Source organism: Tupaia chinensis, unplaced genomic scaffold, assembly GCF_000334495.1.
Source record: "Tupaia chinensis unplaced genomic scaffold, TupChi_1.0 Scaffold149184_1, whole genome shotgun sequence".
NCBI lineage: Eukaryota > Metazoa > Chordata > Mammalia > Scandentia > Tupaiidae > Tupaia > Tupaia belangeri.
This window is the reverse complement of record NW_006209032.1, coordinates 2,255,695-2,271,982: the sequence shown is the minus strand read 5'-3', so window position 1 is coordinate 2,271,982 and position 16,288 is coordinate 2,255,695. Positions and strand designations below refer to the sequence as shown.

Below are 16,288 nucleotides of genomic sequence, written 5' to 3'. Positions count from 1 at the left end.
GTGTTTCATCAGGAGAATCAGGACGTGGTGTCCTTAGGAGTCCGCAGCCCTTCTCAGACAGGCAGTCCTTGGAGCGAAAGGCCGCCTGAGCATGCAGCCTAGGGACACAGGGCATTAGGGGCTACACACAGTACACAGTGAGCTCCTAGTTAAAATAAAAAATTAAACTTCCAGTTAAGGCACCAGGTATAGTTGGAGGAGATGAAAAAGAGGAGTAAGGATGGTTGTAGAGCAGTGTGACTTCCTTAAATGCCGTGAGCTGCGCACTTACGAATGAGTCACGTAAGTGTGTGTACGTACACAGACACACATAAATGGTCAGAGGGCACGTGAGCTCCCCGGTGAGAGACAGAGGAGAGAGAGCACTCCCAGTGGGGCATGGTCACACTGCAGTCCCCTCTCCACCTGTCCTTCCCATCAGGATCTGGAGCATGCACTCACGGCTGGCTCTCCTCTCAGGTTCCCAGGCCAGGGCTCAAACTCTAGTTGGCCATGTGGGATCCAGCTCCCTTAACAACCAGCCTGCGTTAAATATATTTTTGCCACAAAATAGTGAACTGTACTTTGCCATTGACTATGTAAAAATTTAAATTTGAGTGTTGATTTACTCTTTTTTTAAAAAGAATTATTCAACTTTAATTATTATTTTTAAAAATTTGACCAGAGAGAGACAGAAAGAGAGAAAGGGAAAGTGAGAAAGCAAGCTGGTCAGGGTCTGGGACTTGAACCATGGTCTTGCATGTGAGAGTCCAGTGCCTTTAACCACCATGCCACCTACTTCCCCTTCAATTACTCTTAAATAGGTTAAAACCAAGTATTTTGTCGAGAGTTGCTGGGGAACCAGCTCTGGTCATCCCGGGCTGAGTCAGTTCAGTCCCCTCGAGGGTCACGTCTGACTGGCTTGAAGGAGGGTGAGAACGTCGGTGGCTGGCAGTGCGGAATTTCCGTCCTCGCTGGTGTCGGGTTGTGGGCAGGGTCGCTGTCCTGCGTGTGGCCGCTCAGGGCCTATCTGTGAGTTGGTCTCCCCTCAGCTGTCAGCCGGGCACTGCCCTCAGACGCTTGTTCTAAGATGTGGCACTGCTCACGCTCCTCTGGAATGCGCTCCCGGCGTCACGTCCCCTCGCATCTGCCCTGGCTCACTGCGATCCCTTTCTTTTGTCAGCACTGTCCATGTGGCCTGCTGAGCGTGCTTCCAGCTCTCTTGGCTAACTTTGATACCTAGAGTCACAGTTCCCTGTCCTGAGCGTCGGCCGCTTTGTGAGACACTTTCGGAAAGCTGTTTCCGCAGAGAGGCGATGAGCTTGCACCCGCGGCGAGATGCGCAGCGCCAGAGCGAGGTGTGGGTGCTCGGGGACGCGGAGCTTCCACTCCGACCTGCCTGGGCAGCTGCGCCAGCAGGACGGCGGGCGCAGGGGGCAGCACAGTGAGCTCGGGGGAGCTGCTGCTTTCACGGGAAAGCTCGTCCATTTCAGCCCACGAACACCCGAAAGTCAGAAGTACAACGGGGAGTCTGTGGGGGCGTCTCCCCGTCCTGCCCGGCCCCCAGATCTCTCCCCAGAGCGAGGCGGCACTCACGTGTCGTCCAGGGCGTTGTGTGCCCTGCAGAGACACAGAGCACTTCTCTCCCCGGGAATCAGCACGGCCATCCCCTGGCGCCCACGGCAGATCCTCTGTGGTTCATTGTCATCCGCGAGCGGCCTCATCCTTTCAGCTGTGTCACACTCCCCGGGCAGGCTGCACCCTCATTGAGTCAGCTCCGTGGTGGAACCCTGGGGAGTCCTCATGGTCTGCCGGTCCCTCCCCGGGCAGTCCGGGCAGGACCGCGGGGCTGGCACCGCTCGCACCTTCCCTGACTCACCGGAGGAAACCGGTGGTTTTCCTGCCCCGCCCTCAGCAGGTGGGGCAGTGCCCGGCTGTCCCACTCCACGCTGCTGCCGCTTGATCCTTCCGATCTGATGGGTGACAACGTAGTTTCTCTGCGTGGATCTCATACCCCACACTGTTGGGTTCAACCCACAGAAAAGGTGAGTGAGGAATGGAATGTTGTAGAATCTCTCACTCCTTATCACAGGACAGTCCTGTTTCTATCTGGCTGTGATAAAAGGCCGTTTACTTTTTCGTTTCTGTGGAAAAAGCCATCTAGATCTCTTGGCCATTTTTCTATTGCTTTTGTTTGCTTTAACTGATTTTGTTAGCATCATTTCTATGTGAGAGAACTTAGCAACTTGCAGGGGCATGAATTGTACTTGTATTTTTGCAGGTTGTCATCTTTTTACTTAGGTTGGTTTTTCATGAAAAACTTCTGGTTCTTAGTTGATTTATTGGCCTTTACTTTTGAGGCTTCTTCATTCTGCATCATACACAGAAAGCTATTCCCTGGTTGCAGATTGTGGACAACTGTCCTGTGGTTTCTTGTTTTGTTTCGTTTTAGAGTTGGGTTGTTTCTTTGCTTTGCTTTGCTTTGCTTTGCTTTTTGCTATATGGCACCTGCGCTTGCCAGACAGACAGAAAAAGAGAAATCACCCCCCAGGATCGATGGCCATGCCACAATTCCTTCTCCTCCGTTCTCCTTTCAGGATCTTGGGCACACACACACATGTACCTGGCATGTACTTTAGGCTGCCATGTCTGGGACTTGAACCACAGTCAACATCGTGGGAGTCCAACGATGTGACCATTACGCCATCTGCTGGTCCCATCCCGTAGTTTCTTAAAGTACTTATTTTAAACCTTTAAGTCTTTTTAAAAATAGTATTAATGGATTCCTGTAATGGCTGCTTCCTGGAAGGCGGCGTTCCGTGGAACTTCTTAGCTCCCGCACCCGGAGCCCCAGGAACGGAGTATTTCACACACACACCATTTCTTCGGAGAGCCCCACGCCGTGACAGTCTCCGCGGTCGTCTCAGCGCTCCTCTCGCTGCTCTTGGCGCTGCCTGTGCGGAAGCCGTGGGAGCTGGCGAGGGGCCGCGCTCCCGGGGGGGTCCTCAGCATCTCGGCTTTGCGCTTGCTTCGGTGCAGTGCGCCGAGAAGTGGACAGATGGGACTTCGAAGGGCTCTCAGTCGAGCTTCGCCCGGAAACCTTTGTGCTGGTTCTTTAATATAATAGGTTTTTGTTTACATTCAATCTCTTTTCTATTTCCATGTTTTTTTTTTTTTTTCCTTTTTTGGAGAGGTTTTTGCTATAGGGTGCATAAGCTCGCCAGACAGAGACAGAGACAGAGAGACAGAAAGCGCGAAATCACCCCCCAGGGGGGATGGCCACGCCGCAGTCCCTTCTCCATTCTCCTCCCCGGATCCCGGGCATGCACGCACTGTGTCCAGCCACACTGACGGCCTGGGTACATAACCGTCTCCCCGTTGTAATGACAGAATGGTGGGCATCGCTTCCTCAAAGGGAGTCTTTCCGATACTCGGTGACTTTCGGGAGTGCACACGCTGGGTGGCCTGGGCCGTCTCACGTGTTCTTAGAGTGGACGTGAAGATTCAGCCCTCGTGGCCCACAGGATTTTGTGGGATTTCTTGGTTCAAGTGAATAGGAAATCATTTTCACAGATGACTTAAAGCCACTTTCAAGAAGAGATACTGTTTTACTGTAAGACCTTGAAAATAAGTTTGTCTAGTTAAAAAAAAAAGATATATAAAAAATAAATAAGTTAATTTTCAAAAAAAATCCTGTTCTGTTAGCACCGTGTTACATTAGATTAGTGCAGGAAGAGGGGTGCGTGGCGATGTCGGCTCGTCCTCACCAAGGACGCGGCACGCCTTTCTCTGTGTTCCAGCCGCTTTTCTTTATTTTCTGAGAAATTTTTGCTATAGGGTGTGTGTGCTCACCAGAGAGACAGAGAGAGACGGCGAGAAGAACGTGAGAAATCACCTCCCGGGGTGGCCACACCACAGTCCTCCTCCATTCTCTTCTTGGGATCTTGGGCACGCACGCACACGTGCCTGGCCGGAGATTCAAGCTGCCAGGTCCGGGACTTGAGCCACAGTTGGCTATGCGGGAATCCTGCAACGTAAGCAGTATGCCATCTGCTGGTCCCTTTTCCAGCCTTCTTTTTTTTTTTTTTAATTTTAGAGAGATTTTTGCTATAGGGCATGTGCATTCTCCAGAGAGAAAGCGCGAAATCACCCCGGGGGGATGGCCACACCACATTTCCTCCTCCCGTCTCCTCCTGGGATTTTGGACATGCACACGTACATGCCAGCATGAGTTCTAAGCCCCTGGACCCAGAACTCGAATCAGTCGACTGTGGGAGTCCAGCAACCTAACCCTTACGCCAGTCACTGGCTCCCACCAGACTTCTTTTAAAGACAGAGTCTTGTGGGGCCAGCAGGTGGCGTGGCGGTTGAAGCACTGGACTCCCACAGGGCTGACTGTTGTTCAAGGCCCTGACCTGGTGGGTTGCTTTCTCACTTTCCCTTCCCCTGAATGTATGTGCCCTATAGCAAATTAAAAAACAAACCAGAACAGTTAAGTAATAAATTTTATGTTATGTAAATTTTCCCACAATTCATAAAATCACTAAAAAAAAAAAGCCGGGGCCTGCAGGCCTTTGGGTTGCAGTGGGAATCCAGTCCGGGCCTCCCAGCATGCCAGGCTGCAGAACCCCATGTCTGCAGAACCCCATGCCCCCTGCAGTGGGGCCATCGAATCTCATGGCCCTCAGGTGTGGGAGATTTCGCAGTGTTTTGCTAAGTGGAGTCTCGCGTCTTTGTGTCGTCCTTCGTGTTGAATCATACCTTCAGCCTGCTCGTTGAGGGCTATGCGAAGGCGCCGGGCTCTGTTCCTTCTCCACACCCTGTGTGGTTCTTCGACGTGAAGGGTTTTCAGTCCATCCTCTTGGGTTTTCTAGATGTAGAATGTCACCTTTCCAGCTGGGTACTACCTGTGTTCCCTTTCTCCTCCCGGGTGTGACAGCCGAACCCCCCCGACGGTGGCAGTAAATGTGGCGCACAAGTGCACAGCCTTGTTCGGCCCCAGCATGAGTGGGAATTCTAGTGCATTCCTGTCGGGCTTGATTTCAGATTTGGGGTGAGAAGGATGTCAGTATGTAGTTGAAGTCTTATGTATGTGATGTGTGTGTGTATTTACATGAGTATGTAAATTGGCATGTAAATATTCATACTCAGGTTTTGCAGTAGGGCACGTGCTCTTGCCAGGGTGGGGCAGGGAGTGAGAAACGCCCCCTAGAGGGAATAGCTACATCACAGTCCGTTCTCTTCTGTTCTCTGCTCGGGATTTTGGGAACACATGCATATGTGCCTGGTGTGTTTTCCAAGCTGCCGGGTCCAGATCTTACACAAGCAGTTGGCCATGTGGGATCCAGCCACCTTAATCACCACACCCTGACTAGTCCCCATTTGTCTCTTACTTTAAAAAGAGGAAGGTTGAATCTTACCAGCTGTCTTCAGCATCGGCCGACATGGGTGGCTTTCGTAGTTGACCTTTCAGACCGGTCCACGTGTCCATGGGCCTGGCTGGGGTGGAAGAGAGGTGGTCTGTCTGAGACCCTAATATCTAAAAATCCTAAACACGGGGCCAGTGGGTCGTGTGGTGGTTAAGGGTGCTGAACTCCCACAGGGCTGACTGTGGTTCGAGGCCCGGAGCTGGTGGCTTCCTTTCTCACTTTCCCACTCTCTCTTTCTCTCTCACTGTCCCTCTCTGGTCAAATTTAAAGGAAGGAAGGAAGGAAGAAAGGAAAAGAAGGAAGTATGGCTAATTCTTAAAATATATACATATCAGAGACATATGTTCGCAGTATCTTTTTTTTGAAACATTAATATTAGTAAGATTACTTTAAAAATATTTTTGTTATGGAAAATGTCACACGTGGAAGGGTATAAAAACACCGTGTGTCTGTCCCCTGTTTTTGACAGTTAATGAGCTGTGGCCAAGGTTGCATCTTTTATTTTTTAATTTTTAAAATTTTGCTAGAGGAGCCAACAGGCGGTGTGGTGGTTAAGGGCACTGGACTTCCATACGGCCAACTCGAGTTGGAGTCCTGGACCTGGCGGCTTGCTTTCTCTCTCTCCGTCTCACTCTGTCCCTCTCTGGTCAAATTAAAATGAATAAATGTTAAAGTTTTTGCCAGAGGGCACATGCTCAAAGGGAGACAGCAGGGCAGGGTTGAGGGGAGGGCTGGGAAAGCACCCCTCCCACATGGGAGCAATCACACTGCAATCCCTTTCCTCTCTTTCTTCCCTATTTTGGGATTTGGGGTACGCACACACACGCCCAGCATTTTTAAAAAAATTATTTGTTTAACTTTATTTGTTGTTATTACTATTATTTTCCAGTTTGATCAGAGAGAGAGAAAAAGAAGGAAAGTGAGAAAGCAAGCCACCAGGTCTGAGACTCCAACCAGTGGGCCATATGGGACTCCAGCGTCCTTAACCATCATGTCACCTGCCGGCCCCCAGCATTTTTTTTTTTTTTTTTTGCCACAGGGTGCATGCGCTCGCCAGAGAGAGAGACAGAAAGCGAGAAATCCATCCCTGGGCGGGGGGTGACCATGCCGCAGTGCCTTCTCTACTTTCTTCGGGATTTTGGGCATGCATGCACACTTGCCTGATGTGAGTTTCACATGGCCGGGTCTGGGACTCAAACCATGCTTGACCATATGGGAGTCCAGCAATGTAACCATTATGCCATCTGCTCGTCCCAACCCCGCATATTTTTCAAGCCTTCAGGTCCAGAACTCAGACTGTGCAGTCGGCCACGTGCAGTCCTGCACCGTAACAACTGTGCCACCGTCTGGCTTCTGGACCTGTATGTAAACCTCATGCCTCATCCAAAACTTAACTCAGATAGATGTCAGCTTTTTTTTTTTTTTTACCATAGGGCGCATGCACTCGCCTGGGAGAGACAGACAGACAGACAGAGACAGTGAGAGGGAACGTGAGAAATCACCCCAGAGGGGCTGGGCACCCTGCATTCCCTTCTCGTTCTCCTGGGATCTTGGGTACGCACGCATGCACACATGCACTCATGCGCTGGATCCAGGACCCAAGCCACAGCTGGCTATGCGGGGGTCTAGCAACCTAACCACTACACCACCTGCTGGCCCCAGATGACAGAGTCAAAGGTAAAATCGTACAAATTTTGTGAGAAAACATTACCTTATGACCAAGCCATCCCACTTCTGAGAACCAATGTATTCCAAAGAATTGAAAGCAGGTGTTCAAACAGAACTTCCCAGGAGTGCTCGGCTTGTAAATAAATAACTAAATCCAACGAGAAATGGTCAAAAGGAACTGACATTTCACGAGAGAACGCACCAGTGGTAAACACAGGAAGTGCTCAGCATCGCTGTTAGGGAAATGCGGAAGACCCCGTGAGGCCTCGGTTGCTGGGACAGCAGGTGGTGGCAGCCAGATGCTAGGGAGGGTGCGCAGACCTCAGGTCCTCCTGCTGCTTCGGGGAGCGTGAACTGGTCTGAGCACTCGGGGACATCCGGCGGTTTCCTAGAAAAGGTGAGCACGCCGCACAGCCCGGCGGCTACACGTGTAGCAGTGAGCCCCGAGGAGTGCGGGAGGAGCTTCGGGCCGGCCCTCTGCCGCCCGTCCCGTCCCGTCCCGTCCCGTCTTCTCGTCCCCTTCCTCGGCCTTGAGCTCATTCCTTTTCCCTGGTTGACTCTGAGCGTGTGTGGATTGGCCGAAAACAGTCGTCATGCTGAGCTTGGTGAACGTAGGCACAAGAGAGATAGGCCATCCTGGGTTTTTTGACCCTGGTCTCACGTTGGTATTGTCTGTACGGATGTTTTTTGCCGACAGCCTCACTGTGGCACCCCCAGCTCGCAGGGGGACTGCAGGCGCACCCCTCCCCGCCGGCCCTTTCAGATGCCGTCTTGCCCGCCGTGTTGCCCAGCCCCGAGCTGCCAGTCCTGCCTCAGCCTCCCTGGTTTCTGGGATCGCAGGTGTGTGCCGCCACGCCTGGCCTTGGGCGCAGACCAGGAAACAAACCCAGGCCTTCACACTTGCACGTTTATTATCTGACTCGGGTGATTCAGAGTCACGGCGCTGCCTGGCCAGGCATGCGGCACTGCCTCCGGCTGCCCTCACTCGCTCGGCCGCCTCGGCCCCTGGTCTCCTAGCCGGGTGTGCTCTGGGCTCGTCCTCTTGGTCGCTACCGGGGGTGTTCCCCTGGCCCGGTTCCCGCAGCCGCCACTCTGTCCATGCGCCACTCTGCAGTTCGGGTTCTCCTTCCTGGGTGCTGGCAGTGGGGTCTCCCAGGCAGCGCCAGGACAGCTGTGTGCAGGGGCCACCTCAGGCCTCCAGGGCCTCCGGGGCAAGGCCGTGTCATTACGGTCAGGAAGCAGAGCAGATTAGGAGCTGAAGCAACCCGTAGGTGTGAGGCAACATAAGAGAAACAGGTTTTTGGTTGGAGTTGGGTAAATGTGGCTTCGGACTAGCTTTGCGTCTGAGCCTACAGTGGAGGAGAGGTGAGCAGCATCCCCTCTTGGGAGGCTCAGGTAGGTGGGCTGTGGGACAGATGGGGAGGGGGTGCTTTCTGTTTCCCAGGTGCCGTGAAAACCAGTGCAGACTGAAGGAAGGCAGAACGTTCTAGTTGCTGGATGGAGACTGCTAGGTAGTCCTCTCATGTTGCCAGTGCGAGACTAGATGAGAGGTGAGACCCTCTCTGCTGCGTTGCTGCTGTGTTCATAGCAGAGGCCTGGGAAGGGGGCCGGGATTAGTCGGGTTAGGACTTCGTGGAGGCCCTGACCTGGGGAACGTCTGGGGAGATGTGGCCCTCGGTCTTCACGGCTCTGCGGACGGTGTCTCTTCGGTGTGTGTCTCGGGGGTGCTTGTCTCCCTCCTGGGACCAGTGGAAGGTGGCGGCCCAGGAGCAGGTGCGTGCTCATTGGCAGTTCTGCTCCTGCTGGGCGGTGGGCACCGTGGGCAGCCCCAGTGGCAGGCCCACGCTTCAGACTTCCTTGACCAGTCTTGCTCGCATTGGCCCCCTTGCCACCCACCCCACTGCCATTGCCTGTCGAGTGGATTAACAGAGGGCTCTCTGTTTCCTGAGAAGGGCCCGGACAGAACTTCAGTGCACTTAGGCTTGAGCTTGCCAGGGCCGGAGGGAGGTGGCCGCTCCTTTCTGCGGGCGGCTTGGCTATGGCCTGGCTCCTCTTACCCCTCGGAGGAATCATCTCTTCAGCCCGGATTTCCATCGGCGAGTCTCACCAAGCCAGGGCACAAGTCCAGGCAGATTCCAGCGCAGGAAGGGAACAGCGAGGTGGGGCAGCAAAGGACGCAGACCTGATTCCCTGGGGAGCATGCTGAGGAAGGGACTGGGCCCAGGTCTCCTCCCAGAGGGCTCTGTTGTGACTTTATTGGTCTAAGTCACCTTTACAAGTGGCAGAAGCTCGCACGAGCCACACACACAGAAAGAGGCTTGCTGGAAGGACACGGGGTGGCTTACGGCCTGGACAGGAAAGGTGATGAGCCAGTCTGCAGGAGGGACGGGCGCCAGAACGGCCCGGGGTCCTTGGGAGCCCGGGACCTTGGGAGCGGAGCCTTGGCTGGGGTAAATAAGCTCCACCACCAGCCAGTTCCTGCTTCTTACTGCTCAGAGGTCAAAGTCCGGGCTGGGGGCCGACCCGCTGGTGGCTGCTGTGTGGGTCAGGGAGGGGCCCCCTGAATGACAGCCCACCCTGGCAAGTCCCGTGGAGGGAGCTGCGTTCTCTGAGCCATACTGGACTCTTGTTACTCAGAGAAGGGGCAGCTGCGGAGCAGGCAGCGGCAGGAGGGGCTGTGCCCTGGGGCCCCAGGGACTGCAGGGCCAAGGGGCCAGCGCTGCCGCAGGAGGCTCTGCCTTGACTCTGGTGCCTTCCTGTAGGGGCCAGCAGTCCTGACCAGTGAGTCACGGAGCAGGAATTGGGTCTTGGGGGGAGTCGGGAGAGCATTCCCGTGTGAAGGCTTTTCCAAGGATTTCTCTCAGTCTGGCCTGTGCACGGGGAGGGTGGGGAGGGTGTGCAGGGCACCCATTGGCAGAGGGCAGCTGGAGGTGATGTTCGTGACGCAGGCGTGTTTTCCTGTGTGACGTGTGGCAGCCTCCTGCAGAGCGTTTAGACTGGTTTTGGCTGGTTTGGCTACTGCTCAGCGAGCAGCCCCCGGTGACTCGGAGAGGTGACCACGGTTTCGTGCATGTCGTGAAGGACGGCTCTGGACCTCACGCAGAGGCACCTGGAGCCCTTCCTGGCCACACGCCTGCCCCGCCCCAGCAGAGCCCAGTACTGTGTGTTAACCGGCTTTTCTCCCTCCGACCAGGTACCTGCAGATGGTGGCCACTGTCGGTGCTGCCCACCGAGTGCCAGGCTGATCCATGGTCACTTTCCGGGATGGCAGCAAGGTGACTTCAGCTGAGGATGACCCTGACTGAAAGGCTGCGTGAGAAGATATCGCGAGCCTTCTACAACCATGGGCTGCTCTGCGCGTCCTACCCCATCCCCATCATCCTCTTCACAGGGCTCTGCATCTTAGCCTGCTGGTACGTTCCGGGCCGTCCTGGGCTTGGCGGGCCGGGGCTGGGGCACGTCCCCTCGCCCTGTCCGCCTCGCAGCCCTTAGACACGCGTGCTGTTGCACACGGGAACCGGCTCGTTGGTGCTGGGACTGGAGCTCTCTGGCTCCAGCGGTCAGGCTGAGAAACCGAAATAGTCCAGGCTGTCCCGATCGGCCAGATCTATCCACGTCACTGGTCCTCTGTCGCGAAATGACGCTCTGACACGTCCACACCCTGAAGCGGTTGGAAGGCGCGCACTTTCCACCTCCTCTGGGGCAGTTTCCTTTTAGCACCTTGGACTGGCCGGGCCTGGTGCTGCCAGCCGAAGTCCACCTGGACGTCCTCTTGTGGGCTGGCTCTGACCTGTGGCCCTGCTCCTGAAGTCCTTGCTCATGTTCCCGCAGAGCCCCTCCCGCCCTCTGGTTGATTTTTGGAGCCTGCTGTGCTCACCAGGGACCCCGTGAGCCAGAGCTGCCATGGGGAGCCGTGGGAGCCCCTAGACTGGCTGATGGCATTGTGTGAAGAGGGGCCCGGTAGGAGGCATCTGATGTCCCTTCGGCTCTGAAACACTGACAGCCGTGAAGGGAGCTCACCTTCTCATCCTTTTCTCTAGAAAGCATTCTGGTGTCCGGCTTCACGGTACAGCTAGCATTGATGGGTGTCTCAGTGCTTAGCCGGAGGGGCTTGGCCCAGGTGTGGCCCTCCGGTCAGTCCAGTCGTTAAGGACCCTAACCTCTTCCCTAATTTGTGATAAGCAAGAGGAATATCATTTATCAAGACTTTCCTGCTGTGTTGGTGACTTAGGCAAATAATTAAATGTCTCGTCAGTCCTCGCAGTACCTTGGGAAGTGGTCCCGTTATGTATCCAGTTAACAAAAGGAGTTGAGGGCTTCGAGCCGCCTGATCCGCACAGCTGATCAGTAGGCAAAGAGAGGTCCGCACGCAGGCCCCGAGGCCCTGTCACCCGTCTGTCCACGCTCTGGGCTGGTGTGTTTGACCTGGCGCCGAACCTGTTCTCAGTGGCATTGCATGGGGTAAGACTCGGAGCTGCCCCGTGCAGGCCGGTGGAGGTGCTCTAAGAGCCCACTGGCCTTGCTGCGTCTCGTGCTGCTCTAACGGGGTGACTGACGAACAGCAGAGGTTTATTTGGCTTTTGGTTTTGGAGACTGGGGAGTCCACCATCAAGGGACCAATGTCGTGAGCCTCTTGCTGCAGCAGAGCATGGAGAAGAGCTTGTGTGTGAGAGGGGAGAGGGCCAGGCGCCTCCTTTCACAGGGGACCGGTGCCGGGATGCCAGCATGAGCCCATCCTCGAGGGCAGAGCCTCGTGGCCTGGCCACTCTCAGCACTGTCGCCCCAGGGACTGAGGCTCCAGCCCGTGAACCTTGAGGGACACATTCAGACCATGCCCAGCGCCCGAGTTTTCCTGCTCGCTGACTGACCTCTCCCTTTCTCTTGAAGTGATCCCATCGGGGTCTGGCCGACATGCCAAGACAGTGGCTCCCAGACCCCAGTGCATGAATCAGGAGGGCACATGTGAACGTAGGCTGCTGGAGCTCTCCCCAGTTTCCGACTTGGCGGGTCTGGAGTGGGCCTGAGGACTGGCCTCTGTACAAGCCCCGGTCCCGGGACCCCGTGCCGGGAAGCACCAGGCCATGTCCTCGCGAGTGTGCTGGGCGCTGCTGCACCTCCCCACTGTCCCCTCGCTCACTCTGCAGCAGTGTGGTGGCAGTCCCGGTTGTCATTATCACTGCTGTTGCCGTTTTCTTTTTTTTGCTATGGTGCATGTGTGTTCTCAGGGGTGAGAGAGGGAGATCACTTCCCCGGGAAATGGCCATACCACAGCCCTTTCTTCATTCACCCCTCTGGATTGTGAGCACAGACACACACGCACCACAGAGCTGGCCACGTGGGATCCAAAGTCTTAGCGACCACGCCACCGGCTGGCCCATCCCTGGCATTGCTTTCTGTGGCGGGAATTACGTTAAAGAGGCAGCCGTCACTCTTCCTTTTTCACCAAGCCGGCTTTAGCTATAAGAGAGGGGAAGAGTGCTCCCTCTTTGCCGTCTGTCTCCTGGGGTCCATGTAGCCGGCTGGGGCCAGGCGGCTCCCAGGGCAGGGCGCGCAGGGCGTGTGCCGCAGCTGCTCGGGGCCCTCAGGGCCTAGCTGTGAATTTGATACCACAGCAGTGTTTCAGAATAGGCCGTCCTTGGGTCAGGGACATGGGGGCCTCTGGCATGTAAACGTCTGAGCTGGCCAAGGTCTCAAGTGTGGAGGACACCGCTGACGTGGAGTGGCCGAGGATGGGAGGGAGGGCTGGGGTGGGCAGTGTTAAAGATAACAGCTCAGGGGCCAGTAGGTGGCTCCCACACGGCCTACCGTGGTCATAGTCCAGGACCTGGTGGCTGGCTTTCTCACTCTCCCGCTGTTTTTCTCTCTGGTCCAATCGAAGCATAATAATGAATAAAATGAAATAAATGATGTTTGAAAAGACAGCAGCCCAGATGCAGTTGAGCCGCACAGATGTCCACCTCCTGTCCCCGAGTGCACTCACACCCGAAAAAGGGGTGGACGAGGCTGAGCGTAGGCTGGGTAGGAGGAGGGAGTCCAGTCCTTCCGGGTCCCCAGCTCCGTGCGTCCTCAGCGCTGTCACGCGAGGTCTTCCGTTTGGTCCTGACCCCCTTCCAGATGGTCGTTACTCCCCAGTTCTCTTAGCGATGATGAACTGTGGCTGGGCCGAGAGACAACTACAGCTGGAGGTGCGTGTGGCAGACCACAGCCTGCACGGCCTCCACTCCACCCGGGGCCGAAGGGCCCTGAGCCGACCCCACTCATCTCGAGGAGTCGGGTGTCCCTCTTCTGTCATGGCATCTTCAGCACGTGAGAAACGTTTTCTTAAGCTTATTAAGAGTGAGTGAGACCACGGTGGGTCTTGCCATGCCACGGCCCTCCTGCAGCCAGCCAGCCAGCTATCGTGGGCATGTGTGGCCCGTTGGGGTGGACCCAGGGTTCGAGCTCTGGCTTTCTGTGTGACTTCGGTGTCGTGCAGCAGTGCCCTCCTACCTGCAGCACCACAGCTGGGCCTGTCAACGTGATCTTGACGTGTTTTTAGTGTTTTACTTAAAATCCGATTGGCCTAGGAAAAAATTGTCCCAGGCTAGATGAAGCTTCTTAGGTCTCCGAAGGTAACGTTTAGAGCAGAGCAGGCACAGACTCTGGGACTTGCTGGCAGGTCCCAGGGACATGCCTCACTGCTCGTCCTCCTCCCGGAAGCTCCTCCTCTACCCCAGGGCTGCTCCTCCTGCCAGAGCCGAGTTTGCCTACAGAGACCGTAGTGTGGACAAGAGCCCTGCGTCTGCCACGGTCGCTCCCCGTCACTTTCCGGGGCTGAGAGACTTGTTCAGTTGAGGGACAGCTGCGCCTGATGTCCCCACTCAGATCTACAGCCATCTGAGCTGCGGGAATACGTCTGCTCACCCGACCCCCCACCCAGGTCACCCTGGGAAGGGAACAGGGAGGACTAGAAGGACGGGGATTGGTGACAGTTAGAGACGAGCTGTCTCCCTCAGGCTGGAGAACTGGGGCATGTGTGCCGGGCAGGTAGGCTGCCTGCGAGCAGCACTGAGGCCCGCTGAGCACTTGGTGAGGCTTCGGGTTCCCGCGACTGGGAGCCGAGGACGCTGCGGCAGATGAGCTCGTGCTGAGGCTGGCAAGCGGGCTCTGGTTACTGCCCTTCCTGCCCGGCCTGGTCGCGAGACTGCTGTGGCCTCTGGGAAACTGATGAAACATGTTGCGGATAGCACCGAGGCCGGCCCTTGACATGCTGTCCTAGGGGTCTGACTGTAGGGACCCTAGGTCCTAGCCCAGGAGCAGCTGGAGCTGTGGCTCCGGACCCGCCCAGGATGGGGTGTGCCGTGTGGTCAGGGAAGAGGACCTGGGTGCCAGGCCAACCGGACTGCCTGTGTGCAGGTGACAGTCGTGGGGAGTCCTGGTGCCTTGTGCCGCCGCCAGCTGCTGCTCACAGAGAGAGAGCTGAGTTTTAACGTGGAGGGGACGGGGGGTCACGAGGAGGCATGCCGCGCCTCCTGAAGGGTGAGAGAGGCCCGGCCTCTTTCTTCTGCCACAGGGTGTGCGCGCTCACCAGGGCAAGTCAGAGAGAGGGAGAGGGAGAGTGCATCCCCAGGGAGGTTAGCCACACTGCAGTCCCGTGTCCATTCTCCTCTTAGGACTTTGGACACGCATGTGCGCGCACACGTACCCAGCAAGTTTTTCAGGCTACCAGGTCCAGGACTGGAACTAGGCAGTGAGCTGTGGGTCCAGCCGCCTATAGCACACTAAACAAACAAATAAAAAGACACACACACACAGTGGCTGAAAGTAAAAGGGTGGAAAAGATACTTCATGCAAATAGTAACCAAAAGGGAGCTGGAGTCAGCGTATTATCATCAGACAATGCGAGTTTAAATAAAAAAGATGACGAGATAAGGAAGACTATGATGTGCTGGTAACTGGTTCAGTACAACCAGACTATATAACAGTGACAAGCATACACATACTTAACAATCCCAGAACAGATGAAGCAAAGATGGCAGAACTGAGTGAGAAACAGGCAGTCGTATGGTAATAGTGGCAGACGTAAACTTTCGTTAGAGATACTAATATGTCTATGTCTAGGCCAGGAGACCCAGATGTGATCGGGTGGAGGACTTGAACTACACTGGCAGCCGGTTAGACCTACAGACACATACAGAACACTACCCAGTCATAGCAGCATATGTGGAATACTGGAATATTCTCCAAGGTACATGACATGGTAGCCCATAAGTGGTCTTCTTTTCTCTCTCTCATTTTTATTTCCTCTGTGAGTCAGAGAGGCAGACGGATGGGACGTGCATACTTGGCCAAAACCCTGAGAGAAGAAGGAATTGTAGCATGGCCATCCCCCCCAGGGGGCGATTTCTCACTTTCCCTCCTTTTCCTTCTCTCTTCCTTTCCCTTTCTCTCTCTCCCTGGAGAGTGCACACGCCCTATAGCAAAAACCTAAAAACAGAGACAGACAGAGGGAGAGAGTCAGCACCCTCAGCAGGGTCTCCACACTGTGGCCTGCCCACAGCCTTCAGCCAGCCCCAGATCGCGGCTAAGTGTGTGCCAGTGCAAGCGTGGAGGTCTCCAGGCATGAATTGGGAACCTGGCCGTGTGGGCTTGATCGCCTTACAGAGCAACGTATTTTGCCGCTGTGCCACCTTCCAGCTCTAAGAAGTCTCTCTTTCTCTCTTTTTTTTTTTAGTCTTTGCTATGTGGCACATGTGCTTGCCAGAGAGAGGGAAAGTGAGAAACCACCCCACCCAGGGGGGGGATGGCCATGGCAGAGTCCCTTCTCTTCTGTTCTCCTCTATAGGATTTTGGGCATGCATGCATGCACGCACGCATACACACACACACACACACACACACACACACACGCACACACACAGAGCATGATTTTCTTTTTTTAAAAATTAATTATTATTTATACATTCAATTAGTATACATCGTTTAGGTTGTAAAGAGACTTTACCCAGCATGATATACACCTCAGTCCAGCCCAGTTAAGAATACTGTCATTGGGAACCAGCAGTTAGCGTAACGGCTATGTCGCTGGACTCCCACGTAGTCGACCGTGGTTTGCGTCCTGGACCCGGTGGCTTAAAACTCACACCAGGCACGTGTGCGTGCGTGCCCAAGATCCCGAGAGGAGAATGGAGGAGAAGGGATTGCAGCGTGACCATCCCCCCTGGGGGGTGATT

General features: G+C 55.2%; 1 protein-coding gene and 1 long non-coding RNA gene across 2 annotated transcripts in view; one reads left to right on the top strand and one right to left on the bottom strand.

Moving 5' to 3' along the window:
- Positions 1-4,509: 4,509 nt before the first annotated feature.
- LOC114006616 (uncharacterized) lies at positions 4,510-7,236 on the bottom strand. The gene is made up of 3 exons (XR_003548326.1): positions 7,120-7,236; positions 5,400-5,478; positions 4,510-4,849 (listed from the first exon to the last, which is right to left on the bottom strand). It is a non-coding gene; the product is annotated as an uncharacterized LOC114006616 (long non-coding RNA).
- Positions 7,237-7,341: 105 nt separating this feature from the next.
- SCAP (SREBF chaperone) overlaps positions 7,342-16,288 on the top strand; it is a gene marked incomplete in the record, with an annotated part of 32,184 nt that continues 23,237 nt past the window's right edge. The window contains 2 exon segments of the mRNA XM_027769297.1: positions 7,342-7,473; positions 10,270-10,489. Coding sequence (XP_027625098.1) covers positions 10,368-10,489 — 122 coding nt within the window.